This window comes from Panulirus ornatus, chromosome 66 (assembly GCF_036320965.1).
Source record: "Panulirus ornatus isolate Po-2019 chromosome 66, ASM3632096v1, whole genome shotgun sequence".
In the NCBI taxonomy this organism is placed as follows: Eukaryota; Metazoa; Arthropoda; class Malacostraca; order Decapoda; family Palinuridae; genus Panulirus; species Panulirus ornatus.
In genome coordinates, this window is record NC_092289.1 from 13,127,686 (window position 1) to 13,155,299 (window position 27,614).

Below are 27,614 nucleotides of genomic sequence, written 5' to 3' on the forward strand. Positions count from 1 at the left end.
ACGACGGAAGACACAATAGCCAGAACGAAGGACAGTGAGTGGCCGTAACGGGATGACAGAATCTGGACACACAACGGGAGGACACAATGTGGCCTCACAACGGAAGGACACAATGTAGCCACACTACGGGAGGACACAGTGTGGCCACAACGAGAGAACACGACGTAGCCACACAGCGGGAGGACACAAAGTAGCATCACAACGGGAGGACACAATGTGGCCACACAACGGGAGGACACAGTGTGTCCCTATGGGAGGACACGATGTAGCCACACAACGGGAGGACACAAAGTAGCCTCACAACGGGAGGGCACAATGCAGCCACACAACGGGAGGACACAGTGTGTCCCTATGGGAGGACACGATGTAGCCACACAACGGGAGGACACAAAGTAGCCTCACAACGGGAGGATACAGTGTGGCCACTACGGAAGGACACAAGGTAGCCTCACAACGGGAGGACACAAAGTGGCCACACAACGGGAGGACACAGTGTGTCCACACAACGAGAGGACACAATGTGGCCACAACGGGAGGACACGATGCAGCCACACAACGGGAGGACACAAAGTAGCCTCACAAGTGGAGGACACAATGTAGCCACACAACGGGAGGACACAAAGTAGCCTCACAACGGGAGGATACAGTGTGGCCACTACGGAAGGACACAAGGTAGCCTCACAACGGGAGGACACAAAGTGGCCACACAATGGGAGGACACAGTGTGTCCACACAACGAGAGGACACAATGTGGCCACAACGGGAGGACACGATGCAGCCACACAACGGGAGGACACAAAGTAGCCTCACAAGTGGAGGACACAATGTAGCCACGCAACGGGAGGACACAGTGTGGCCACTACGGGAGGACAAAATTTAGCCTCACAACGGGAGTACACAGTGTGGCCAATACGGGAGGACACGATGTAGCCACACAATGGGAGGACACAAAGTAGCCACACAACGGGAGGACACAAAGTAGCCTTACAACGGGAGGACACAGTGTGGCTACTACGAGAGGACACGATGTAGCCTCACAACGGGAGGGCACAAAGTAGCCTCACAACGGGAGGACACAATGTAGCCCCACAACGGGAGGACTCAAAATAGCCTCACAACGGGAGGACACAATGTAGCCCCACGACGGGAGGACACAAAGTAGCCTCAAGTGGAGGACACAAAGTAGCCCCACAACGGGAGGACACAAAGTAGCCCCACAACGGGAGGACACAAAGTAGCCTCAAGTGGAGGACACAAAGTAGCCCCACAACGGGAGGACACAAAGTAGCCTCACAACGGGAGGACACAAAGTATCCCACAATGTGGCCTCAACGGGAGGACACACTGTGGCCACTACTGGAGTACACGATGTATCCACACAACGGGAGGACACAAAAGTAGCCTCACAACAGGAGGACACAAAGTAGCCACACAACGGGAGGACACAATATGGAGGATGGTGGTGGTCAGATAAGAGCAGCCGGGCCCTCCGGGTCGTTGTGAGGGGTGGGTACACACGCCTCACCTTGCGGCACTTCCCTCATCTACTCAACAGAGGGTCTTTTGTTGGCGTAATTTCATGTTTTCTTTTTTTTTTTTTTCCGGCCATCGGCTGATACTGTCGCGTGACTTCCTCCTTCCTCTTCCTGTGGCATGGTAACCTTGCCAGCTCAGGTTGGTCCTCTTCCCACAACCGTAGTTAGGACTCCCGAGTCTAGGCCGAACGCCGAGGCATCCGTCATCCACGAAGCCCCCACAGCTCCTCCGCCCTTAGTATCCTAGATACGCGCTCACCTACAGACCAAGACCCTTCCATTACCCCGAGTCCAAACGTAATGACCAAATCAGATGTTTGACCGACACTCCAGCCAGCGCCCTCTCCCATCCACGTACTTCGAAGGGAGTGTAGGAACCAGGTGACATACCACCTTGCAGTACTCCACCATTCAAGATTTTCCACGATTTCACACAATCCACCGAGCCGGGGGAGATCGGATTACGTGATCTAGCCAGCGGTGGAGCACGCAAGCAGGCATTTCGTAGATGCAGAAACCGGAGTAAAATCTACAGAAGAGAGAAAGAGAACCAACGCTGTGTTGTAAGGCGAGTGTTTTTGCAACAAATCTTTGCTCACATCCTCACGAACACGCCCTGCAAAGAACATAGAACGAAATTCCAGTTTTCAGTTTTCTCTTCATCATTCAGGTGCTAAGGTGTTGCTCCAAACGCCGAGTGGAAAGCGGTGGCATATTCACTTCTCCTGCAGGAGACGTAACGAACACTTTGATCGCTACAGTGAGGAGTTCAGGATGCTGGCAGAGGAGCAGTTGTGTAGTTGCCCTTCAGTTTTCCATTCAGGAGTCACCGCGTACCTTTTCCCTTCAGTAAGGAGAGACGTCTGGCGCGTTGTAGTAAAGCAAACACACCCTCCACTTGCACACACACTGAGGTGATTTGCCTTACTGTCCTCCTCACAATGAAACCATCTTTTCCCTCCATACAGAGACCACTTCCCGCAAAGAGATCTCAAAAGGAGTGAGAACTTTATTAAAGGTCCAGTATTATACTCCACAATTTACCTTTTTAACATTATACTACCTTTCAAATGTGGTTGCATGGAGTATCCAACGTTCTGAACAATTATTTGCACAGCTTGTGGAGTTGTGCGCTGAAAGAGGACTAGTGATTAGGAGTATCTGCTTTGCATACACCTTTCCTGGTGTACTGAACAGCTTTATTCCCAGACATTTGCTACGACCGTCCTTAGCACCTTTTCTTTTGAATAAGCGAACAATGATAACAATCACCCAACTCTCAGGGCACGACATTCTGTTGCCCAGTTACATGTCTGAGGTCTTGTTTGTATAAAGTACGTAAGTTCCATCATAATCCAACGAAAAACAAAAGAGCCATTAGAATCCTCACAGAATTCTGATCATCAGTGAAGGTACTAACCATCTCGTTTACCCTCCCATTACCTGCTGTGTATTTTCACTCCACATACGTCGTGTCGACTCACCAAGGGTACCCAGGCCGTAGCTCCGTATTCATTATTCCCAGAAATCCTACTTAATCTACCTTCAACAACTGTAAAGTAAGAAACCCTTGTCCTCATCTCCTTATACTTTTCCTGAAGCAGGAGTCCCATTTATCTTCTCACGGGCTCTCATAGCACTCGCCACGTTCATCGGGCGGAGCTGCAGGTTATACAGTGACGTAGGGAATGGCGTAGTTTGCCACTAAGAACCAGTAGTGCTGGTTCTCGATGCCCCTGGCTATATATATATATATATATATATATATGTATATATATATATATATATATATATATATATATATATATATATATATATATATATATATATATATATATATATATATATTTTTTTTTTTTTCTTTCAAACTATTCGCCATTTCCCGCATTAGCGAGGTAGCGTTAAGAACAGAGGACTGGGCCTTTGAGGGACTACCCTCACCTGGCCCAATTCTCTGTTCCTTCTTTTGGAAAATCAAAAAAAAAAAAAACGAGAGGGGAGGATTTCCAGCCCCCCGCTCCCTCCCCTTTTAGTCGCCTTCTACGACACGCAGGGAATACGTGGGAAGTATTCTTTCTCCCCTATCCCCATATATATATATATATATATATATATATATATATATATATATATATATATATATATATATATACATATATTACCTGCGTATTCCCTGTGTGTCTTAGAAGGCGACTGAAGGAGGCGTGAGCGGGAGTGGAGACTTAAATTTCCAAAAGGTGGAACGGAAGAAGGAGCCGGACGGGGAGTGCTCATCCTCCTCGAAGGCTCAGGGTGGAGTGTCTGAATGTGTGTGGATATAACCAAGATGAGAAGAGAGGAGAGGTAGGTAGTATGTTTGAAAAAAGAAACCTAGATGTTCTGGCTCTGGGTGAAGCGAAGCTCAAGGTTACAGGGGAAGAATGGTTGGGAAATGCCTTAGGAGCAAAATCAGGGGTTGATGAGAGGGCCAGGGCTAAGGAAGGGGTAGTACTACTGCTGAAACAAGAGTTGTGTGAGCGCGTAAAAGAGTGTAAAGAAGTGAGCTCCAGACTGAGGTGGGTAGAAATGATAGTGGATTGCGAGAGATGGGTGATTATTGGTGCTTATGCACCTAGCCATAAAAAGGAAAATCATGAAAAAAGTGTTTTCGAAGCAACTAGGTGAGCGCGTCTGTAGTTTTGACGCAAGAAACCGTGTATTGATGTTGGTGCTTTAAACGCGAAGATGAGTAATGTGGCAGTTGAGATTATAACTGGGGGTCATGGGGTATTCATTAAAGTGAGTGAAAATGATGAACAATTTGTGTAGTTGTATGCTGAGAAAGGACCGGTGATTGAGAGCACCTAGTTTGAACAGAGGAACATACGCAGTTTACGTATTTAAGTGGGAGAGATAGTCAGCTGGCATTATTAGACTATATGATAATTGATAGGCGTATGAAAGAGCCACCTTTGAATGTGAATGTGTTGTGAGGGGCAGGTGGTGGGATGATGTTTGATCATTACCTTGTGGAGGCGAGGGTGAAAATTTGTGGAGAGTTTTGAAAGAGAAGAAACGCTATGGGTAAGAAGAAAATGGTGAAAGTAAGTGAGCTTGGAAAAGAGACTTGAGAAAAATAGCAGGAGAGATTGTGTGTTGAGTGGCATAATACGAGAGCAAACGAAGCTAAGGGAGTGGGTGAGGAATGGGAGGTAGTTAGGAAAGTAGTTCTGGCAGGTGCGATTTGCGAAAGGTTGGAGACAGGCAGGTTAGAATGGGTAATGTGTGGTGAGATGACGAAGTAGATTTGTGAGTGAAGGAGAAAAGAGAGATATTTGAGTGGTACTTACAGGGAAGGAGTGCAATGACTGGGAGATGAATAAGAGAAAGCGGCAAAAAGTCAACAGAAAGGATTGAAAAATGAGTGCGTATGAGCATTGGGGTGAGCGAGTGTCAGTAAACTAAGGGTGAATAAGATGTCTGAGAAGGAGGTTAATAGGAAAGTGGTAACAGCCAGTGGTGAAGTGAGGAGGAGACGGAGTGAGTATTGATGAACGTGTTTGATGATAGAGTTGCAGACGTAGGGTGTATCAGTTGGGTTGGTATACAAGGTGAGAGAGTCATAGAGTGGTTTGGTGAAGAGAGAAGGGGTGGTGAAAGCCTTACGTACGATGAAATGTGGCATGGCGGCTAGAGTGGATGGTGTTGCAGCTGAACTTCATAAGAAAGGGTGTGACTGTGTTCCTGATTAGTTAGTTAGGATCTTCAATGCATGGATCATGGTGAGGTGCCTGAGGATTGGCGGAATGCGCGTATTGTGTCATTATATATAGGCAAGGGTGATTGTTCAAACTACTGAGGTATACGTTTATTGAGCATACATAGTAAGTTCTATAGGAGAATTGTAATTGAGAAGGTGAGGGAAAGTTTAGAGCATCAGATTGGGAAGGAACAATGTGGTTTCAGGATGTGTAGATCAGGTGTTTGCTTTAAAGAATGTGTGTGTGTGCGTGTGTGTGTGTGTGTGTGTGTGTGTGTGTGTGTGTGTGTGTGTGTGAAATACTCAGAGAAACAAATGGATTGGTAAGTGACAATTATGCACCTGAAGTATATGATAGGGTTGATAGAGATGCTGTGTGGAAAGTTTTAAGAATATATGGTGTGGAAGGTAAACTGCCAGAATTAATGAGAAGTTTTATGTAGGATGTAAGGCATGTGTGTGAGTCGGAAGCAAGGAGAGTAAATGGTTCTAAGCGAAAGTTGGTCTACGGTAGGGGTGTATGATGTCACTATGTTTGATTTGCTTATGTATGGGGTGGAGAGGGAGGTGAGTGCAAGAGTTTTAGAGAGGGGCGAGAATACAGTCTGTAGATGAAGGATGGGGGGGGGGGGGGTCATGGGAAATGATTCAGCTGCTGTTTGCCAATGATACAACTGGTGTTTGAGTGAGAAACTGCAGAAGTGTTTATTGACTGAGTTTGGAACTGTGTGAAAGAAGAAAGCTGAGAGTAAATGGGAATAAAGGCAAGGTTAGGTTTAGCAAAGTAAAGGGACAGGTTAGCTGTAGTGTGTTTGAATCGAGAAACATTGGAAGAAGTGAAGTGGTTTAGATATCTTGGAGTGGACATGGCGATATATGAAACCATGAAAGAGGAAGTAAGTAAATAAGGTGGGTGAAGGGACGGAGATTCTGTGAGCGCTGAAGAATGTGTAGAATGAGAAGTCGTTCCAAGGGAGCGAAAACGGGTGTGTGTGAACATACAGCAGTCCAACAATGTTATATGGATGCTAGCTAGGCATGGGCTATAGATCAGGATTACGAAGGAGGATGGATGTGTTGGAAACGGAATCTTTGAGGACAATATGTGTTGTCAGGAGGTTTGATCGAGTAAGTAATGAAAGGGTAGGAGAAAGGTGTGGTAATGAAAAGAGTGTGGATGAGAGATCCGAAGAGAGTGTACTGAAATGATTTGTTCATTAGGAAAGAGTGAGTGAGGAGAGGTTGACAAAGATGATATATGTGTCAGAATAGGAGGGAATAAGGTGAACCAGGAGACCAAACTAGGGATGGAAGGGTAGAATGAAAAAGATTTTCCGTGATCGGGGCCTGAGCAAGCGAGAGGATGAAAGCCATACATGTGATAATGTGAACTGGAACGATATGGTATACAGGGGTCGACGTGGTGTCAATGGACTGAACCAGCACATGTGAAGTGGCCGGGAAAGGTCTATGGGGCTTGGTTCTGGTGGATAAGGGGCTGTGGTATCGTGCATGACACATGACAACTAGAGAATGAATGTGTGCAAACGCAGCCTTTTTCTTCGTCTGTCCCTGGCGCTACTCATTAACGCGGGAAACGCTTATGATACAACGACCTGTCATAAATTTCTTCACCGATTCTAGGGTGCGACACAAAGTGACTACGGTGACCGGAGGGCGAGGCTGTCTTGCGGTGCACCCGACAACCCCACAGCCGCCGTAGAACGCGTCACAGCTCGTGGAATGTGTGTCATGATGGTGCTTCTCCTCCGTCGCCCACACGTCAGCTGCAGGCTATGCCCGCCGCTCATGTGCATCCGCCCTTGCCTGCCCGTGCTGAAGCAACCAGACGGGTATCTCACCTTGGTGCAGTTGACCACCCCCTCCGAGCACTTGGACGGCCCAGCCTAACCTTCCCTCACCATTTTCTAATCCGAATTAGTCAAACATCAGCTTTTCCTTTACACTAATGGCTGTAGAACATTCGTAGACTCTAGGAATACATACTTATTATTCTGTGCCGGACAAGAACTAAATATACAACCTATCATGGGCACCAGTAACCTTTCCAGGCAGACGAGTTGCCAGTAGTAAGCCAACTGTCTTTAATACGTTTTGAACGAGGTAGTTCCTCATCTTGAGACATTATAGTACTACGTGAGAATCATCTGCATATAACACAAATAGAGAGAGGTGAATATTTCAATATTACGTGATACAGTAACGGAAAACTGAGTAAGAATATTGTAGCTACATGACAACTGCCGCCAGCAGGTCTCTAACACTGGCGAACCCGAAGTTCCTGCTCGACTCTTGGCCCCTTCAGTCTTGCCTGACGCTCCTGTACGCACACCTGCCACCAACACCCCCAACGCACCTTGTTCTCCCGCCTTACACACGGTCATACAATGGTATGTAGACGCTCTGTGCTCTAAGTGAAGGACTGATAAGGTGAAAAATGGCTGTAGAAACCATCACAAACTGTTTGACAAGCGTTTTGGCAAAGGAGAAAGTGTGTCTTATTGCGACGTTTCATTCCGAGGTGATATCGCTGGCTTTCACTTCCCGCGTTTGAAAGGAAAAGTTGACCTGAGAATGTCACACCTCCTGATGGGTGATCCTGTGTAGTGTTATGTTGCCGACAGGACCCAAGGATGGTCACTTAGTATGACCAGAAGTAGAACTTCGTCACTACGACATGTCGCAACAGCGTTAAGCCCTCAAGGTTGCTTGTTGTTTCTAAATGAGTATGACGTCCTGGGCTCCGTTATGGTGTTGAGGTTTTCTATGATGAGATGAGTGTCATTTCATACGGCAGGGTCAGGTGATCCTATACGTCAGGGTTGCGTATGATTTATCACTGTGGTTATAGACGAGTGTAGTTACTCCCTGTTAAAATCCTTGGAGGCCCCCAGCACGTGGGAGGGCCAGCGGTATGCCGTGACGTCACTGGCAAGGGCGTAACAGAATCATGACGTTATGCCCGGGTAATAACAGAAAATGATGCGATATTAACCACCATTACACCCATAATGAAAATGACATCCTTCCTTCGTGACTCAAGATCCAGGATTAATAGGGGTCCAGGACAAAGTAGATTTAACTGAACACAGTCAGACATGTTCGTCATGCGATTATACACGAATTATGCGAGGCATCTGGTAGCAATCGTGACCATTATTTGAGGTGATACAGACGTTTTCGTACGTGTGAACTTCGACAGGTGCGGAACAATAGCTAGAAGAGAAAGTGTTGGTGTGGGTGGGGCTCATCGAGACGCCCTCGATCCAGCACCAGTTTCCTCCCTCCTGTAAGTCGCTCATTGTGTTCCATCTCTATCTAAAGTACACGAAGCTTGATCAGGAACTTCAGAGAAGCTGAAAATAAGCTGTTTCAGGAGGAGCTAGGAAGACCGCAGGTGGTGAGGGTGGTGTTTGATAAAGGTGAGGGTTGTGGCAGCCTTAAAAGGAAGGGACGTGGGTGTGCCAGTTTTAGAGCCGTTATTCATAGAGTTCCTCCTTCCCCCTGTGTCTGCTGTGGCACTATCCAGCCGCCTCACCCGACCCACCGTTTCCCTGTTGTTGATATACAGGTCGTAGAGGACCTGTCGATGGTGATGTAACACACAGAAAAGGGGTGTTTGTTGAGCAGGTTGTGTGGCCTTGGGGGTAGGGCTAAGGTGCACCAGAGCTATGAGAATACCTGGAGCTCCTGCGACCGTCACCCTGGTGTGTTTTGTTCCAGGTTGTTCTTGTAGTCTGTTGTGAGTGTGACGGGTCTGTGTGTGTGTGGTACATGGAGGTAGGGGGTGGTGACATTTGATGAGAGTGACCTTCGTTGGTTTTGATAATTTAGGGGGGTTTATGTACAACAGAACATCACAGTGACTTGGTATTAAATCACCACGATGGTTGAATAGCTTATAAGTGGTTTGTATGTTTATCGGTTGATCGACACTTATACTCCGAGATGTTTACGGATTTTAGACGCTGTGTTGGGATGAAATTTCTCTAAGAAATCCACCTTCAGGAAAGGGGAGGGTGGGGGGATATGTGAAATACGATTTAGGGTGAAAATATAGTACGATTTAGGGTGAAAATATAGAAGTTCTTAGGTTAAAGACGAAGATTGAAACTACGACACGTTGTAGTGTGATTTTCAAAAGATGGTGAGAAAGATTACGGTTCATATATTTACGTAAAGGAAATTTCATGAATCTGTCAGGCTTTATTTTTTTTCATAACGAAATTTAATTCGACTTAAAACTTTATTTGCCTGAAACTGCATATGACAGTAAGACGTATTGCGACTGAAACTACGCTTTGGTGAAACCTTGTATGACCAGCCGACGTATACTTGACGTAAAACCTTGAATGACGAAAATATACTTGATGTAAAACCTTGTATGACCATAATATACTTGACGTAAAACCTTTTATGGCCAGACTGTACTCGACGTGAAACCTTGTATGATTGAATGTGTTTCAGAGCCATGCACGATACTGCAACTGTGCATGGCATAAGACCTTGTATGAATTAAAACACGGAGCCCATTAAAGCTGTTATACCTGAACCTGCGTGAGTATAACCATGTGTATTGAACCGCTGTATGAATAAAAAAAAAAAACCCTTGTATGGTTCAGTTATGCGTTGGGTAATGATAACGTCTTTCCAGGTTTTATAGTAAATGATTCTTTAAGATATAACTCCTCATATGAGGCAGGTCGACCGAGCGGCGAAGCAAAACCAGGGCTCTTTGCGCCATCGTGACAAAAGTATTGTAAGCGCGCGCGCACTGGGAGCTTATATGGTTTTCGAACTGAACAGGTGGTGGTTGTAACATGAAGTGGACCGCATTTATGGCCCTGGTAGTCGGTAAAGGTCTGAAACCCCCAAAGAACCAACCATCATGAATGGTTAGGCTACATTAAATGCTAAAGCTGAGAATAAGTTTGGTTAGGCTAGGCGAAATAGGCTTCGAAATTGTCTTTCTTTTTTTTTACGGCTAAATACCTTTAGGCGGGTATGGTTAAGTGTAAAGAGATTAGAAACTATATTCAAAGAGAAAAAAAAGAAAGATTCTTTAAAAGAAATTGTCACCGCGACATTACAAAATGTATTCACACTGCCCAGGTTAGTCGTAGATTGGAGCAAAGGATTTGGGAAGACTCGTTGCACCGTCAGGCGTCGGTCGTGACGGGCAAGACGCTGGTGGCGTGAAGATGTGTAAGATCATCACCGTCGTGATAATGTCAGTCTGAAATATTGCTTTACTGTGAATGTCGGTGGTGATATTTTCATTAGAGACTGAGGTATAAGTGTGATATTGCAGTATGCTCTTTTGTACTGCAAATACGGCGCACTTGTCCGTCCCTACTAGTCTATGGACGCAACGATGAAGTTGCCGGGCGCAACAATTAGCCCACATACGCAGTTGCCTATAATTCTTCCATTTCCTTGGCTGTTGGGATGATATATTTTCGGGGAAATATTATGCTATATCATACAGGTGAGCAGGAAGGTTGTGCCGGCAATATGGAAGATGTGAAAAGGACTGTGCGAGGATGCGTGATTAAACCACTGAACACCGTCATTACGCTGTTCTTGGTGTGTGGCCAGGGAGGGAGGGAGTGGTGATTGTGAGAGTGTGTGTGGTGGCCAGGGAGGAGTGAAGTTGTGAAGGTAGATGTGGTAGTAAGGGAGGAATAGAGTAATGGTGATGAGGAAGGGTGCGGTAGCCAGTTGGGAGGAGAGGCGTGATGATGTAGGGTGTAGTAAGCAAGGAGGGGTGACTAGTAGTTGTGAGGGAGGCTGTAATGGCCCGGGTGGTGGTGTTGGTGAAGGAAGGTGTAATCGCCAGGGAGGTGGTGGTAGTGTTGAGGGAGGGTGGTGGTGGTGGTGGTGAGGGAGGGTGTAATGCCCAGGGTGATGGTGGTGGCTGGTGGTGAGGGAGGGTGTAATGCCCAGGGTGGTGGCTGGTGGTGAGGAGGGTGTGATGACCAGGGTGATGGTGGTGGTTGTGGTGAGGGAGGGTGTAATGCCCAGGGTGGTGGCTGGTGGTGAGGAGGGTGTGATGACCAGGGTGATGGTGGTGGTTGTGGTGAGGGAGGGTGTAATGCCCAGGGTGGTGGCTGATGGTGAGGAGGGTGTAATGCCCAGGGTGTGGTAGCATTCTGTTGAAGTGCGCAGACGAGGGGCCGGAGGGCCTGAATCTGCTAGCGTTTCTTCATCGGTCATTCATGATGTTCATGAAGTTTGAATTGATCACCTTTTTTTCATTTATATTTCTAAAGAATGTCAATAAGCTTGGGCGCATAAAAACGATCTGTCCCAAATATTCAAACGTTTTGCATGTAGGGGGCTGTCTTTTCGGTGGCCTCCCTCCCTACTTACCCCTCAACGAAAAGCAATGGGCACTAGACAAAGGAAATTCAGACTACGCTATCAGTTTAATATATTTCATAGATCTTTTGTTCTCAGATGATTATTTTATATCTCAAGGTGATCTACACATAAGAAAGTAAGTGTGGGAAAGAACGTGATGGGGGCCACACCACTATTATACACACCACAAACCTTAAAAGCAATCGGAGGGCACTTCGTGGTTGTACCTGATAGAGATGTGGGATACGCGCAAGACAGAGTTAAAACGCACTTGATAATGCAAGTGATGACGGGATGTTGGTAATGCTACACAAAGATGTTTAGATTCTGGCCTGATCGTGTCGGGTTTACGTCAGATTTTCCGCTCCCAAATCACATATCATTTCTCCTTCTTGCCGTGGCTTGTTGTGTGTGACTAAACTCAAATTCTATTGTCGCAGAAAATAAAGTACTTTTATTGTGGAGGGATTTTCTCAGCGCTATTATACAGGAGTGTCTTTTGATGTGAAGTTACAACACAATGAATGATATACTCCTCCAGTCTGATGGCATTCGGCTGCGTTCTCTATGCGGTGTTTAATGCTGTCTCTTGCTTATTCATTGTTCTCGTTGTTTCCCTTATTTTTATTGCATGCGAGGGAAATGATTAACGGTGCTATAATTCATGCATGGTGCATGACGTGCTCATGACTGATGGGCGTCAGTCACGTCATGAAGTGGGGCGCACAGCGGTGCGTTCCGCCCGCCCGACTTGCCACAGGGTTCGAGCGTGTCATTATTCCCAGGTCTCAAGGTCGATGCTAACCTCACATTTCTCATTATAATGAGAGACGCTGCGACCATTGTTGTACGTGTGTGTGTTTTTGCATGGTTGCTAGACACATTTTGATACATCCTAGGATATATTTGTTTTACCGATACACTGGAAGGGGATTATCACTCATAACTTTGAAATGTGGGCGTTGCAGATGAACTGGAATTTCCATCTGAAACAAGATGAGTTCCCGATTGTCAACTGCACGATGTATTTTCTAGACATCACATTGTACAGCACCGTGACGCCTGGTATGGATGAGGCTGGAACTAGACCGAGTTTCTAATGGACTTTCCAGCTGTTGGATGTATCTAGTTTCTCGAATTTTGAAAGAATATTCCTATTTCATACCGCGCGAAATCATTGTAATAATGTCTGCTGTGAATTGTGCTTGATTACACATTATTCAGAGTTAACGATAGCACAAAAGCGTATGCCTTCCGGCGTGTGTGCATACATGCATAAGAGTAAAGACACACATACACACACACACACAGATATATATATATATATATATATATATATATATATATATATATATATATATATATATATATATATATATATATAATATCAAATGACTTATATTTCTTGTATCTCCCCTGATGATGTGATTATCACGCGAAAGTGCACTTGGGAACTTATCGTGTTTCATTTCCACGTGGACTCTTAGGAATATATATATATATATATATATATATATATATATATATATATATATATATATATATATATATATATATATATATATATATATTTAACGGGGCAACGTAAGTGTAGAACTCACTCACTCCCCCAATTATGCATATAGGTAATTACAAACAATTAAATCGTAACTCTCAGTCTTACGTAACTCCTGAGTACGAGTATCCCACGTAATTGAGTGGTTGGTTGGGTAAGCTCAAAACCTATTGACCGCCAGAGACGTTAGGGCCATGAACGTCAAATTATAAGGACCAATTGAAGACTATAAACATGATCACCACCTTCAGTTGTTCTGGGCCATACTGAACACGATGCCCGACCCCAGAGTACTGTGATGTCACACCCCCTCCCTCCCCCAGGAAACGATGGGTAAAACGCTCTCGAGTACGGTGACCTCATCCCCTGAGAATGGTGGCTGAACTCCCTGAGAACGACTTCAACCTCAGGATACTTTGAGTTTGACCCCTGAGTACGATGGTTAACACCCCCCCCAACCCTTCCCCTGAGAATGATGACTTCATCGCCTAAGATGGCTACACCCCCACAGCACTTTGACATCAACCCCTGAGTACAATGGCAAAAGAAGTCCTTAGTAAATGACATCAACCCCTGAGTACAATGGCTAAAGAAGTCCTTAGTAAACGACGTCTTCTTTCACCTGAGAACGACGTCCTCACCCCCAGAGAACGACGGCTCCATCCCAGAGAACGACGACTTCATCCCCAAAGAACAACGTCTTCACTCCCTGAGAACGACGACTTCACCCCTAAGAACGATGACTTCACCCCTGAGAACGACGACTTCACCCCTAAGAACGATGACTTCATCCACAAAACGACGACTTCACCCCTGAGAACGACGACTTCACCCCTAAGAACGATGACTTCATCCACAAAACGACGACTTCACCCCTGAGAACGACGACTTCATCCCCAAAGAACGACTTTACCCCTAAAGTACAACGACTTCACCCTCAAAGAACGACGACCTCACCCACTGAGAACGACGATTTCACCCCCTGAGAACGATGACTTCATCCCCAAAGAACGACGACTTCATCCCACTGAGCACGATGACGGATGCATTAGACCCCCACCCTCCCTCCCTCCCTTCCACCACCCCCAGTACCCTCCCTCCCTCCCTCCCTCCCTTCCACCACCCCCAGTACCCTCCCTCCTTCCCTTCCTCCCTCCCTCCCTCCCTCCCACCACTCCCAGTACCCTCCCTCCCTCAGAACCATGATGTGAGCCTGCTCAAAGGTTGTAAAATCTTCGCGCTCAGGAGAGCTAAATGTGGCTCAAAATATAAGTATATATATATATATATATATATATATATATATATTATGAAAGTTGTGATTACCTTGGAAAGTAATTAACCCCATTTGTCGATATATGGTGAGCAATTTTGTGTAATCCAGTCGCGCTTGAGAGGTAATTCAGGCGGGAAAGTTGAGTTTCGGTGTTTCGTATTTCCAGGATTACGTACATTAATTCTCCGCTCGTGATATCATAGTTTGCCCTTTCAAGACGAGGGTGGTGGTTAGGACGGGGTTTAGGGAGGTAGTGGGCACTGGCTGTCTGGTGGTGGTGGCAGGATTAGGGTGCGACGAGAGGGTGTGGAAGATGTTGGCAGGATGAAGGTGGTGGCAAGGTTGGGGGTAACGAGAGGGAGTGTGTGGAAGATGGTGGCAAGGTTGGGGGGTAACTAGAGGGAGTGTGGGGAAGACGGTGGCAGGGTTAGGGGTAACAAGAGGTGGAAGGTGAGGGTGGTGGCAAGATGGGGGAGGTGATAGCTGGTTGGTGACGACAACACCTGCCTCACCTCACTGCCCAGCGTGGGCTGCCATACTTGGCCATGAAACCCATTTTCTACGAAGATTTCAATACTCTAGTGAGTAATGGTTTTTACGTTCCGAGCATCCTGTCAAGGATTCTTTTAAGTTTAGTCTGCGCCCAATTATCTTCACTGCATCACAAACAGAAAATTGGCTCTACCCGGAACAAGCAATTTCCTCCACTGAACGATATATATCGCCACAAAGTTTCGTCGGAGAAGGTCTGCCTCATAGCCATACGCATGAATTTATGACCCAAACTCTCGTGATGACCCAACTCTTGTGCTGCGCGAGGCATTACTGCCTCTTTGGAAGGAAAAAAAATAGAGAACGTTACATGTAGACACGACCTGAGGCATGAGAGGAACTGGTACTCTCCTTTCATATGCTACTCAAGACTTCGTCAAGAGAGAGAGAGAGAGAGAGAGAGAGAGAGAGAGAGAGAGAGAGAGAGAGAGAGAGAGCAGTTAAAGGCTTAACTGTCTCTCTGTTTCCCCGACTGTCATTTTCTCTCGAATAACACTTATCAGTTCTCTTCCCCGAGCACTGAGACTGGACCTGGGACGTGAGCTGTGTTTTGAGTGGTGGATATGGATGGAAAATGATCAGTAGATGAACTGGGTAAATAAAGACTCTTACTTTAGACATAACTACATAATTCTGCAGGGTTTTCTTTGCTTATTATCAACATCATATGCTTCAGATTACCTTTGCTATGATAAGTTATTTAGTTTTTCCGCATATATCTGCATAACATTATCATTTTGATTATTCTTTGAGTGTCTTGTATGCCATTTTCTTTAACACGCATTTTTTTTAAATCAATGTTCCAAGATTTTAGCTTTATGGTGGAAATGGACCGTCTCCATCAGTGACATATTTCCCATCTACTACTTTGAATGTGTTACTGAAGCTTTCCCAAGCTACGTCTATATCATTATCAGTAACGATGTCAAAAGGTTAGAATCTGGTATTTTCTTACGACTGCCGTGATGGCTGGCATTACAGATAGAAGGTAAAGTTCTACAGATACAAGCTGATAAAATGAGTTCACAGGTGGCAAATGAAATTTCATATCATTAAGTGCAAAGTTTTACACAGTGACAGCAAAAACCAGAGGGCAACCTCCAGTACGAATTCTGTTCGAGTTCCGAAAAGGGTAAATGAAGAGAAAGATTTGGGTGTCATAAAATCTGATGATCTAAAACCAAAAATATTGTGCATGAAAATCATAAGTATAAAAAAAAGGAATAAAGTTCTAAAGCCAAAAATGTTGTGCATCATAAAGAAAACGGCCAATAAAATTCTAAGATTTCCGAAACTGATATTCTAAGTCATGCTTGAGAGAAACTAATCCTCACGCTCTTCAATTCACGGATGCGTCCCCGCCTCACCTTGAGGACTGCGCTGAGTTTTGGTCACGTTACATGTAAGAGAGGAAAAGACTAGAGAACAGAGAACGTGCAGCGGCAGGCCACTGACATGATCTCGGACTGTGAGAAGCAAATCCTATAACAGCCACCTGCACGACTTAAACTTGTCAGAGGAATAGTTAAGAGGCGATTTGTTGCAGGTATACAAAATAATCTAATAGGTTTTCATAAACTCGATCTAACCAGCTGGTAGATTTGTCTGATTTCACTCCTAGTAATGGAAACGAAGAAACTCGAGGGCAAAAGGTTAGCTTCGAATTTGACATAGAGCTTTTTTCTGCAACAAAGTTGGTAACATATGGAATAACCTCCTAATTAGTGCATTTGAGGGCAAACGCTTATTTCTATCCTTAGCAGCAGACTTCACAAATAATTTGGGTCCACAACTGGCATTATTTGCATCTCCAAAACTACATACAATAATGCTATGCATTTCTTGAATTATCCTTTTGATTATCTCCTCGTACCACAATGATCTCCAAAATGTTTCTGATGCCTTAACGCTAATCTCAAAGATCCTCGAAGGGACCCGATGATCTGTTGTCATTCGCATTCCTTTATCTATTCTCTTTATACAAACGATAGGGCGAGTTGAAGCCATATACAGCCAGCCAGGACTTATTTGTTTACTTCTTCATCTTGAGGGAAGATGATACGGTCTTTCACCTCTTGAGATCGTACCATTATATACCCGCTGGTCTCTCCATCATGCTCCGATAGTTGGTAAATGATACCTCATTAGAGTTCATAAATCATCTTTTTCTCTATAGTTCCCCAGAGACAGTGGAAAATACGAAGTTAGGTCTCTGTAGACATTCTAATCTGTATGGTCACCAGTAGACGGCACAGAGGCAGAGGTGTCTTTTTAAATCAGTCGCTAAAGCGGGTTAAGGAAGAACATTCCATAATGTTACCCTATATAAGTTAATTGTCTTAGTATCGTCAGTAACCAGACGCAATGAGTGAAAAACAAGGTTGTTTGATAGTTGATAAAATGTCGATGAAAACGTGACTCTTATGTCTGTCAATAGATGATAGAAAATCAGAAATTCTAATCTACGTTAAAAGCTGCAAAAGAATCTCGGAAAACACTAGATCATTTTTGTTTCTGAAGTACAACTGTCGCTCGTTCAATAGATGGAGTTGGAAATTTGCGCTTCTGTCAACAGCTGACGTCGATTGTTAAACTGTTTGGCCTTCAGTAATGTCACCAACATTAGCAGATTGCATGTCCGTGAACAGAAAACGGAAGAACATTGCATTGTTTAGAATTGCACAATTTCTATCCTCTTAGCAGACGATGTAGAGCAGTACATTGCTTGCTTAACAATAGCTAACGTAGAATAGTACAGTAATTGCCCAACAAGAGCTGTCGCAGAGTGGAACAGTACTTATCAACAGATGAAGCAATCATGCATCGCTTATCTGTAGACGAATGATAGACTCATAAATTACTTCCTTTGACAAGATGATTGCGCAGTACATTGCTTAATGGGTTGTGGGTGACGCAAACAATGAATTTGTTTATTAAGCAGCCAACGACACACTTGGGGTCCAAGCCAGTACATGGAAGTGTGGGGCTGGGGTCCAAGCCAGTACATGGAAGTGTGGGGCTGGGGTCCAAGCCAGTACATGGAAGTGTGGGGCTGGGGTCCAAGCTAGTGCATGGAAGTGTGGAGCTGGGGTCCAAGCCAGTACATCGAAGTGTGGGACTGGGGTCCAAGCCAGTGCATGGAAGTGTGGGGCTGGGGTCCAAGCCAATACATGGAAGTTTTACGCTGTGGGCCAGCCTTGTCCATCTTTAAATCCTCTCTGCATCGTCTTTGCAAGACCCTTTAGAATCCTTATGATGCGGAAGAAGGCCGAATTTGAACAAAAATTTCCCCTACGCAACGCACTTAAGTTTAGTGATTCTTAAAACCCAAAATGTCTTCATTTCTCCGTCTGAAACCCTTCACATATTTCACTTCTTTGTGAAGTCATGTAATGCCATTACTCAACGCTGTAAACATACTTCGTATTACAGTACTATGTAATTCATCTTGGGAAACCTGATATACGCAAGAGGCTAAGTAGGTACTCAAAGAAACTGCGAATTCTGTTTAGACTCCGTAAAATTATCTTCTGAAGAGTTGCTCCGATTGTACACATCTAGGGGTAGGTTTTAGTTGTCTTGACAAGGGGGTGTTGGTTCTCTTTCCTTTTTGATATAGATATCACTTTAGTTTCTGCTTCTGAGAACTGACTACAAGTCCATGAGTGCTCTCGCGATTAGCTAGCCCACTGAGATTGGTCGGATTCTTCAGGTACGCAGCAATGGTGAGTCTTAAAGCATTAGACATTGTCTGGCCAACAGTGCTTGGCCAGCCCGCAAGGTGCACTTGCCATACTTGATGCTGTGGGCCTCATTGGTATAGCTGGTTTGTGAACCTTTCATGAAGCCTCTCATTCGCGGTGGACGGGAGATGAACGAGTTAATACTAGGCAAGCCACTGCATCAATGCAATTACTACGTGGCTGTTGTTAACTCAAGGGTGGGCCGATGTGATATCTGTTTCTTCCCTTACCGCTACGCCTTGGAACTGATCATGCCTACCTTCATATGCCTTGCGTAACACCTACGATTTTTCGCTTTTTAAAAGGTTCTTTTTGTCCACGTTTAAAACTCTGCGATTATTTTTTCCTCTAACCCAATGGCCTCTCTCTCTCTCTCTCTCTCTCTCTCTCTCTCTCTCTCTCTCTCTCTCTCTCTCTCTCTCATATAAGTCCTGGCTTGGACGACGACATTCGTCCAAGACCGTAGTCCTCGACACGAAAAGCAAAAAAATGTACATAGCTTGTTCGTCAGTAGTTGAAAATGAAATAGCACATTGCTCCCATATTGATACATTACGAAAAGTAATTCATTGCCTACCTTTCCACACCTGGAATGCAGATAACTTCGAGGTTGGAGCTGCTTTCCTATCAACTGATCGACTCATAAAAACAAATTGCTTGCTTGTCAAAAGACTTGGAGAATGTAACTTATTTAACTACCAACAAATTGGTAAAGTTTTCTCGCCTCTCACCAGATGGCGTTGGTTAGTAAAGTCTTTCCCTCATCAACAGATGGCGCGGGCAGCACTACTCCTACTACTGCTGGTGCACCTGGCCATGGGCGCCGCAGGACCCATGAAGTTATACGAGAAGGCTGAGAACCAGAAATACCAGCAAGGTGAGTGGCTACCAACTCGTGTCTTATTCTATCCTTACGTTACCTGTCCATGCAGTTTCACTCTCTCTATTCTCCTTATATCTTTTCTAGCAAGAAGGTAAGAAAAGGAAAGATTGTCTTTTTTTCATTCTTTTCATTTCTAGTAATGATTGAAGTTCTGGTTTGGTTTTGACATTAGGAAAGAGTCCATCATTTACATTCAGCTGTGAGTAGTGCAGGCTTGAACTGCAATAGCTCCTGGGGCATTAGATTAGTCAAGTATATATATATATATATATATATATATATATATATATATATATATATATATATATATGTATATATATATATATATATATATATATATATATATATATATATATATATATATATATATATATATATATATATATTTCCCATTTTTTTAGAATGTGTGGAAGTCGAGAACATTATCTCGGAAGGCAAAAATGGGTATGTTTGAAGGAATAGTGGTTCCAACAATTTGTATGGTTGCGAGGCGTGGGCTATGGATAGAGTTGTGCGCAGGAGGGTGGATGTGCTGGAAATGAGATGTTTAAGGACAATGTGTGGTGTGAGGTGGTTTGATCGAGTAAGTAATGTAAGGGTGAGAGAGATGTGTGGAAATAAAAAGAGCGTGGTTGAGAGAGCAGAAGAGAGTGTTTTGAAATGGTTTGGGCACATGGAGAGAATGAGTGAGGAAAGATTGACCAAGAGGATATATGTGTCGGAGGTGGAGGGAACGAGGAGAAGTGGGAGACCAAATTGGAGGTGGAAAGATGGAGTGAAAAAGATTTTGAGTGATCGGGGCCTGAACATGCAGGAGGGTGAAAGGCGGGCAAGGAATAGGGTGAATTGGATCGATGTGGTATACCGGGGTTGACGTGCTGTCAGTGGATTGAATCAGGGCATGTGAAGCGTCTGGGGTAAACCATGGAAAGTTCTGTGGGGCCTGGATGTGGAAAGGGAGCTGTGGTTTCGGACATTATTGCATGAGAGCGAGAGACTGAGTGTGAACGAATGAGGCCTTTGTTGTCTTTTCCTAGTGCTACCTCGCACACATGAGGGGAGAGGGGGATGGTATTCCATGTGTGGTGAGGTGGCGATGGGAATGAATAAAGGCAGACAGTGTGAATTGTGTGCATGGGTATGTATGTATGTGTCTGTGTGTGTATATATATGTGTACATTGAGATGTATAGGTATGTATATTTGCGTGTGTGGACGTGTATGTATATACATGTGTATGGGGGTGGGTTGGGCCATTTCTTTCGTCTGTTTCCTTGCGCTACCTCGCAAACGCGGGAGACAGCGACAAAGCAAAATAAATAAATAATATATATATATATATATATATATATATATATATATATATATATATATATATATATATATATATATATATATATATATATCCCTGGGGATAGGGGAGAAAGAATACTTCCCACGTATTCCCTGCGTGTCGTAGAAGGCGACTAAAAGGGGAGGGAGCGGGGGGGCTGGAAATCCTCCCCTCTCAATTTTTTTTAATTTTCCAAAAGAAGGAACAGAGAAGGGGGCCAGGTGAGGATATTCCCTCAATGGCCCAGTCCTCTGTTCTTAACGCTACCTCGCTAACGCGGGAAATGGCGAATAGTTTGAAAATATATATATATATATATATATATATATATATATATATATATATATATATATATATATATATATATATATATAGTGAATATACTCTGTCTGCTCGAGGTTACACCGCGAATGGAAAGTCACCTTAGGAGAGGCTGTATCACTGGGAATAGTCTTGTCAAAGAACTCACACACAAGGAATCAGTATTATCCTGCTACAGGAAGTAGCGCAACCTTTAGAAAGGCATGGGTAACATCAGGACTCTTTCATGGAATTTAGTTCTAATATATATATATATATATATATATATATATATATATATATATATATATATATATATATATATATATATATATATATATACATATATATATATTAAGAGGTCGCAATGGTGCGCGTGATCTAGTACATGCATAAAACCACAGGGAAATGAAACACGATAAGTTGCAATTTCATTTAATGCTCACATCGTCAGGGGAGATACAAAAATAAGATAGAAGACGTAGAACAGTCAGTTGATATACAAGGAAGAGACGTAGCTAAGACGCCATTGGTAAACAAGCGTTATCGTACGGATTCTTATTATGTGGACAGGAAAGGGAGATGTTTACAAATTTTGCCTACGACAAAACTGTCAAGTTTGAATAGACCTTCACCAATAATAGTGTTACAATTTTTTGTGTATTTGATAATAGTAGATTCAGTGATATTTTTCGTGGTAAAGGAATTAGTTAATACTGGAATTAGCGTTATACCAGTCAATACAAAGGTCATGATTTTTAGCGTAATTATACAAAGCATTTGATTTTTGTCCTGTTCTTGTACTATCTTTATGTTGCTTAGGTCTAACATAAAGATCCTTACCAGTCTGCCCAACATAAAACTTATTGCAGTTTTTACAGGTGACTGTAAACACAACCCGTAGAATTTTTTGGTAAGTTTTTGATAAAGATATTCTTTATAGTATTGGTAATGCTATAAGCTACATTTACATAAAAGGATTCAAGCAACCTGGGAAGTAATGCAAAATGATACTAAAATTATTACTTCCCAGGTTGCTTAAATCCCTTTATGCAAATGTATCTTCAGCAATAACAATACTAGAAAGACTATCTCTAATAAAAAAACCTACCAGAAATGTCTGCGGGCTGTGTTTACAGAATCCCTTGTAAAAACTGCAATATGGTTTATGCTGGGCAGACTGGTAAGGATCTTTATGTTAGACTTGAGCAATATGAATATAGTATAAGAACAGGACAAGAATCAAATGCTTCGCTTAATCACGTTGAAAATTGTGACCGATGTACTGACTGGTGTAACGCTAATTCAGTCATTGACCATGAGAAATATCATTCAATCTTCTATCATCAAATACTCGAAGAATTGTAACATTGATGTTAGTGAAAGTCTATACAAACTTGATAGCTTTGTCGTAGGCAAAATTTGTAAAAGGTTCCCTTTCCTGTCCACATAATAAGAATCTTATGACATGCATAATGCCAGACCTGAACACCACCATCTGGTAACGCTTGTTTACCAATGGCGTCTTAGCTACGTCTCTTCCTCGTATATCAACTGACTGCTCTACGTCTTCTATCTTTTTCTTGTATCTCCTTTAACGATGTGAACATTACCCGAAATTGCACTTGGGAACCTATTGTGTTTCATTTTCCTGTGGTTATATATATATATATATATATATATATATATATATATATATATATATATATATATATATATATATATATATAACAGCTTTGTCGCTGTCTCCCGCGTTTGCGAGATAGCGCAAGGAAACAGACGAAAGAAATGGCCCAACCCACCCCCATACACATGTATATACATACGTCCACACACGCAAATATACATACCTACACAGCTTTCCATGGTTTACCCCAGACGCTTCACATGCCCCGATTTCAATCCACTGACAGCACGTCAACCCCGGTATACCACATCGATCCAATTCACTCTATTCCTTGCCCTCCTTTCACCCTCCTGCATGTTCAGGCCCCGATCACACAAAATCTTTTTCACTCCATCTTTCCACCTCCAATTTGGTCTCCCTCTTCTCCTCGTTCCCTCCACCTCCGACACATATATTCTCTTGGTCAATCTTTCCTCACTCATTCTCTCCATGTGCCCGAACCATTTCAAAACACCCTCTTCTGCTCTCTCAACCACGCTCTTTTTATTTCCACACATCTCTCTTACCCTTACGTTACTTACTCGATCAAACCACCTCACACCACACATTGTCCTCAAACATCTCATTTCCAGCACATCCATCCTCCTGCGCACAACTCTATCCATAGCCCACGCCTCGCAACCATACAACATTGTTGGAACCACTATTCCTTCAAACATACCCATTTTTGCTTTCCGAGATAATGTTCTCGACTTCCACACATTCTTAAAGGCCCCCAGAATTTTCGCCCCCTCCCCTACCCTATGATCCACTTCCGCTTCCATGTTTCCATCCGCTGCCAGATCCACTCCCAGATATCTAAAACACTTCACTTCCTCCAGTTTTTCTCCATTCAAACTCACCTCCCAATTGACTTGACCCTCAACCCTACTGTACCTAATAACCTTGCTCTTAATCACATTTACTCTTAACTTTCTTCTTTCACACACTTTACCAAACTCAGTCACCAGCTTCTGCAGTTTCTCACATGAATCAGCCACCAGCGCTGTATCATCAGCGAACAACAACGACTCACTTCCCAAGCTCTCTCATCCCCAACAGACTTCATACTTGCCCCTCTTTCCAAAACTCTTGCATTCACCTCCCTAACAACCCCATCCATAAACAAATTAAACAACCATGGAGACATCACACACCCCTGCCGCAAACCTACATTCACTGAGAACCAATCACTTTCCTCTCTTCCTACACGTACACATGCCTTACCTCCTCGATAAAAACTTTTCACTGCTTCTAACAACTTGCCTCCCACACCATATATTCTTAATACCTTCCACAGAGCATCTCTATCAACTCCATCATATGCCTTCTCCAGATCCATAAATGCTACATACAAATCCATTTGCTTTTCTAAGTATTTCTCACATACATTCATCAAGGCAAACACCTGATCCAGACATCCTCTACCACTTCTGAAACCACACTGCTCTTCCCCAATCTATATATATATATATATATATATATATATATATATATATATATATATATATATATATATATATATATCCCTGGGGATAGGGGAGAAAGAATACTTCCCACGTATTCCATGCGTGTCGTAGAAGGCGACTAAAAGGGAAGGGAGCGGGGGGCTGGAAATCCTCCCCTGTCTTTTTTTTTTTTTTCCCAAAAGAAGGAACAGAGAAGGGGGCCAGGTGAGGGTATTCCCTCAAAGGCCCAGTCCTCTGTTCTTAACGCTACCTCGCTATCGCGGGAAATGGCGAATGGTATGAAATATATATATATATATATATATATATATATATATATATATATATATATTTTTTTTTTTTTTTTTTTTTTCAAACTATTCGCCATTTCCCGCGTTAGCGAGGTAGCGTTAAGAACAGAGGACTGGGCCTTTTTTGGAATATCCTCACCTGGCCCCCTCTGTTCCTTCTTTTGGAAAATCAAAAAAAAAAAACGAGAGGGGAGGATTTCCAGCCCCCCGCTCCCTCCCCTTTTAGTCGCCTTCTACGACACGCAGGGAATACGTGGGAAGTATTCTTAATCCCCTATCCCCAGGGATAATATATATATATATATATATATATATATATATATATATATATATATATGTGTGTGTGTGTGTGTGTTTGTGTGTCTGTGTGTGTTCGGGCGCGCGCGCAAATCTGGATTTCAGTTTCCAGATTACTCTTGTAAGACCAACAGACACCTTTTTGCTTTACCACCATTTTACTGATCACGGCTACTGTAGGATTTGTAAACAATCGTTGACATCCAAAAGTAAACCAAGAGTGTCAGAGGAAACTAAAGGAGGTGACAAGTCTTCGTGTAGAGTCACAGTGTGTCTTATATAAAGTTGATGAGGATTGCTAGTAAAATAGAGAGGTTCATCATACGGCTCTCCCATCCATCCTCATTTGCACAGTGCTGGTTCCTGTGTCATCGACGGTGATCCCGCTGGACGACCTGCCTCAGTACCAGGTGGGCGTGGGGCTGGGTGTGGTCACCCCCGTGCCAGGCAAATTCAGGCCAGACGGTCCCGTCAAGCTCATCACAAGTGAGTATCCCAGTCGCTTCTTTCAAAACACACACACACACACACACACAGACACACACACACACACACACACACACACAGACACACACACACACACACACACACACACACACACACACACACAATGTGAAGAGGTTCAAACAGACACGTCACTGACTCTAGTATGTAGACCTATTATGTTGGTAAGACCCTCACGAGTTTCTACTTGAGGTAATTCTTTCTCTTGGAAAAAAAAGGAAATGATTCCTCATCTTTCCTCCCACGCATGACTACCTATCATTCTGTAGCTGTTGGTAGGTCTTTTGGACAGTCAGGCTGATGGAGTATTGCCAGAGTTTTGTTTCGTAAATTGAATTATGAGGGTGAGTTCAACTCCTATGAAAAACGTTGGTTTACAAGTAGACTGTTAGTAGGTCAGGTCCTCATCGGTGTTCAACACTAGATGCACTATAAAAGACAACGACCAAAGAGAAGCATTATTTTAAGGCAAAGCTTACTGAACGTTTGATATGTCTCATCATCTTGGATGTCTTGTCCTTTAGAGAAGCTAAGATCTTTCCCTCATTTTTCCTCAACAGTCCACAGCCTGAGGAAGAAGAATAAGAACAAGGACAAGAAGGACCCCACAGCTGCCCGGATCGAGGAGGTAACCCCGGAGGAGTACAAGGAACTCACGAAGCAATAAGGGAAAAAGGACACCTCCACAACCGACCACGAACTAGTGACACCCGCAGGCCGCCGCTCGAACACCACTTCTTCCTTCGTCATCACCCAGCTTAGTCCAGCCTACATCCTACGCGTGGAAGATTCGGTCGCCTCTGGATAGTTGAAGTGCACGAGGTTCCTAGCGTCTCTGATGTATGTAGTTGTCTTCAAACTCTTCATTCTTAGTAACACGCAGAGAGAGGAGTAGAAAAAGAGAGTTGTGATCATCGTTGATGGGACGTTTGTGTATAAACAGTGAAAGGTACTTGCTTGACACCATCATATGTCTTCAAAAGACTCGTCAGAGAAGTAGTGGGATGTCCTGAGACGTCTTGGGGTAAGGGAGACAAACTGGGCAACATAGGAGGGACTTGAGGACTATGTATAACAGTTTTATATTCTTCGTTGGAGGGGCAGCCTAGCATGTCAGCAGCCTATCATGGTTACAGCATGTTTGCTCCACCAGTAGAACTTGACTCAGAATCTTATATCTAACCAAGGGAACTAACACTCAGTAGGGCTCAGTAGCGATGGCTGGCTGACTCAGCAGGCTTTGTGTTGAGTCTGGACCAGTTGGGTTCTTTTGGCGTAACTTCGTAATATAACAGCGCACCTCTCTCTCAGAGAACAGCTTTATAACGCTCACCTCCTTCACTCTCGAGGAGTCATTAACATAACTGTACAGACAGGTTGAATCAAAAGTCGTACACTGTAACCTTCTCAGATATGAACCAAAAGCTTTAAATATTTGACCACTTGTGCCATGAGATTGAGAATTATATTGTAGATTACTTTCGTACTCTTCTTACTGTAACGAGAAAAATATATATACAATCCATCACTTGTTTTGAGTAACCTTGAACATGGATGCATTAAAATACCAACTATTTTCATGATTTTCTCTTTTTTTGTCAAACTGATTCGACTTTCTTTGAGATTCGACTGTTTCATTATGTGATTCAACTGTTTCAGTTTGTGATTCAACTGTTTCAGTTTATGCTTCATTCATTTCAGTCTGTGAATCGCCTGTATCAGTTTGCAATTCAATTGTTTTAGTTCGTGAAGTGCGCTAGTCTTCCCCTGAATAACTGTGTTGATCAGTGCTGCAGGTCTTAGTGCACCATTTTTTTGTAGTCATCATTTTCTCTTCTTTTATTTAATATTTTCCACCCTTACCTCCGTCAGGAGTACCTTTGCCTTCTAAGGCCGCTCCTCCGTCCTCTGCAACCGCTCACTCAATCACCTACAACGTCATATAGGTCTGTCGTTACACCCTCTTCTTTGCGAGCCGTCAATTCGGCACTTTCCATCCATTTTTTCCCCTCCATCGTCTACCATCCATCCATCTCCATCCTGTAATGCCCTCCTCTTTGTTGTCTGCCCTTGTAGCTTTGACCAGGCT

At 43.7% G+C, this 27,614-nt stretch overlaps 1 protein-coding gene across 2 annotated transcripts; it reads left to right on the forward strand.

Moving 5' to 3' along the window:
* The first annotated feature begins 7,533 nt into the window (after positions 1-7,533).
* LOC139746695 (uncharacterized) lies at positions 7,534-27,050 on the forward strand. Of its 2 annotated transcripts, XM_071658142.1 has the most exons (4): positions 7,534-7,685; positions 19,556-19,661; positions 25,376-25,507; positions 26,086-27,050. In XM_071658142.1, the coding sequence occupies exons 1-4, from the start codon at positions 7,683-7,685 to the stop codon at positions 26,190-26,192; spliced, it is 348 nt and encodes a 115-aa protein (XP_071514243.1). In that variant the 5' UTR covers positions 7,534-7,682; the 3' UTR covers positions 26,193-27,050. The 2 variants fall into 2 exon arrangements, with proteins under 2 accessions (XP_071514243.1, XP_071514244.1); XM_071658143.1 differs by lacking the exon at positions 7,534-7,685.
* The last annotated feature ends 564 nt before the right edge of the window (positions 27,051-27,614 follow it).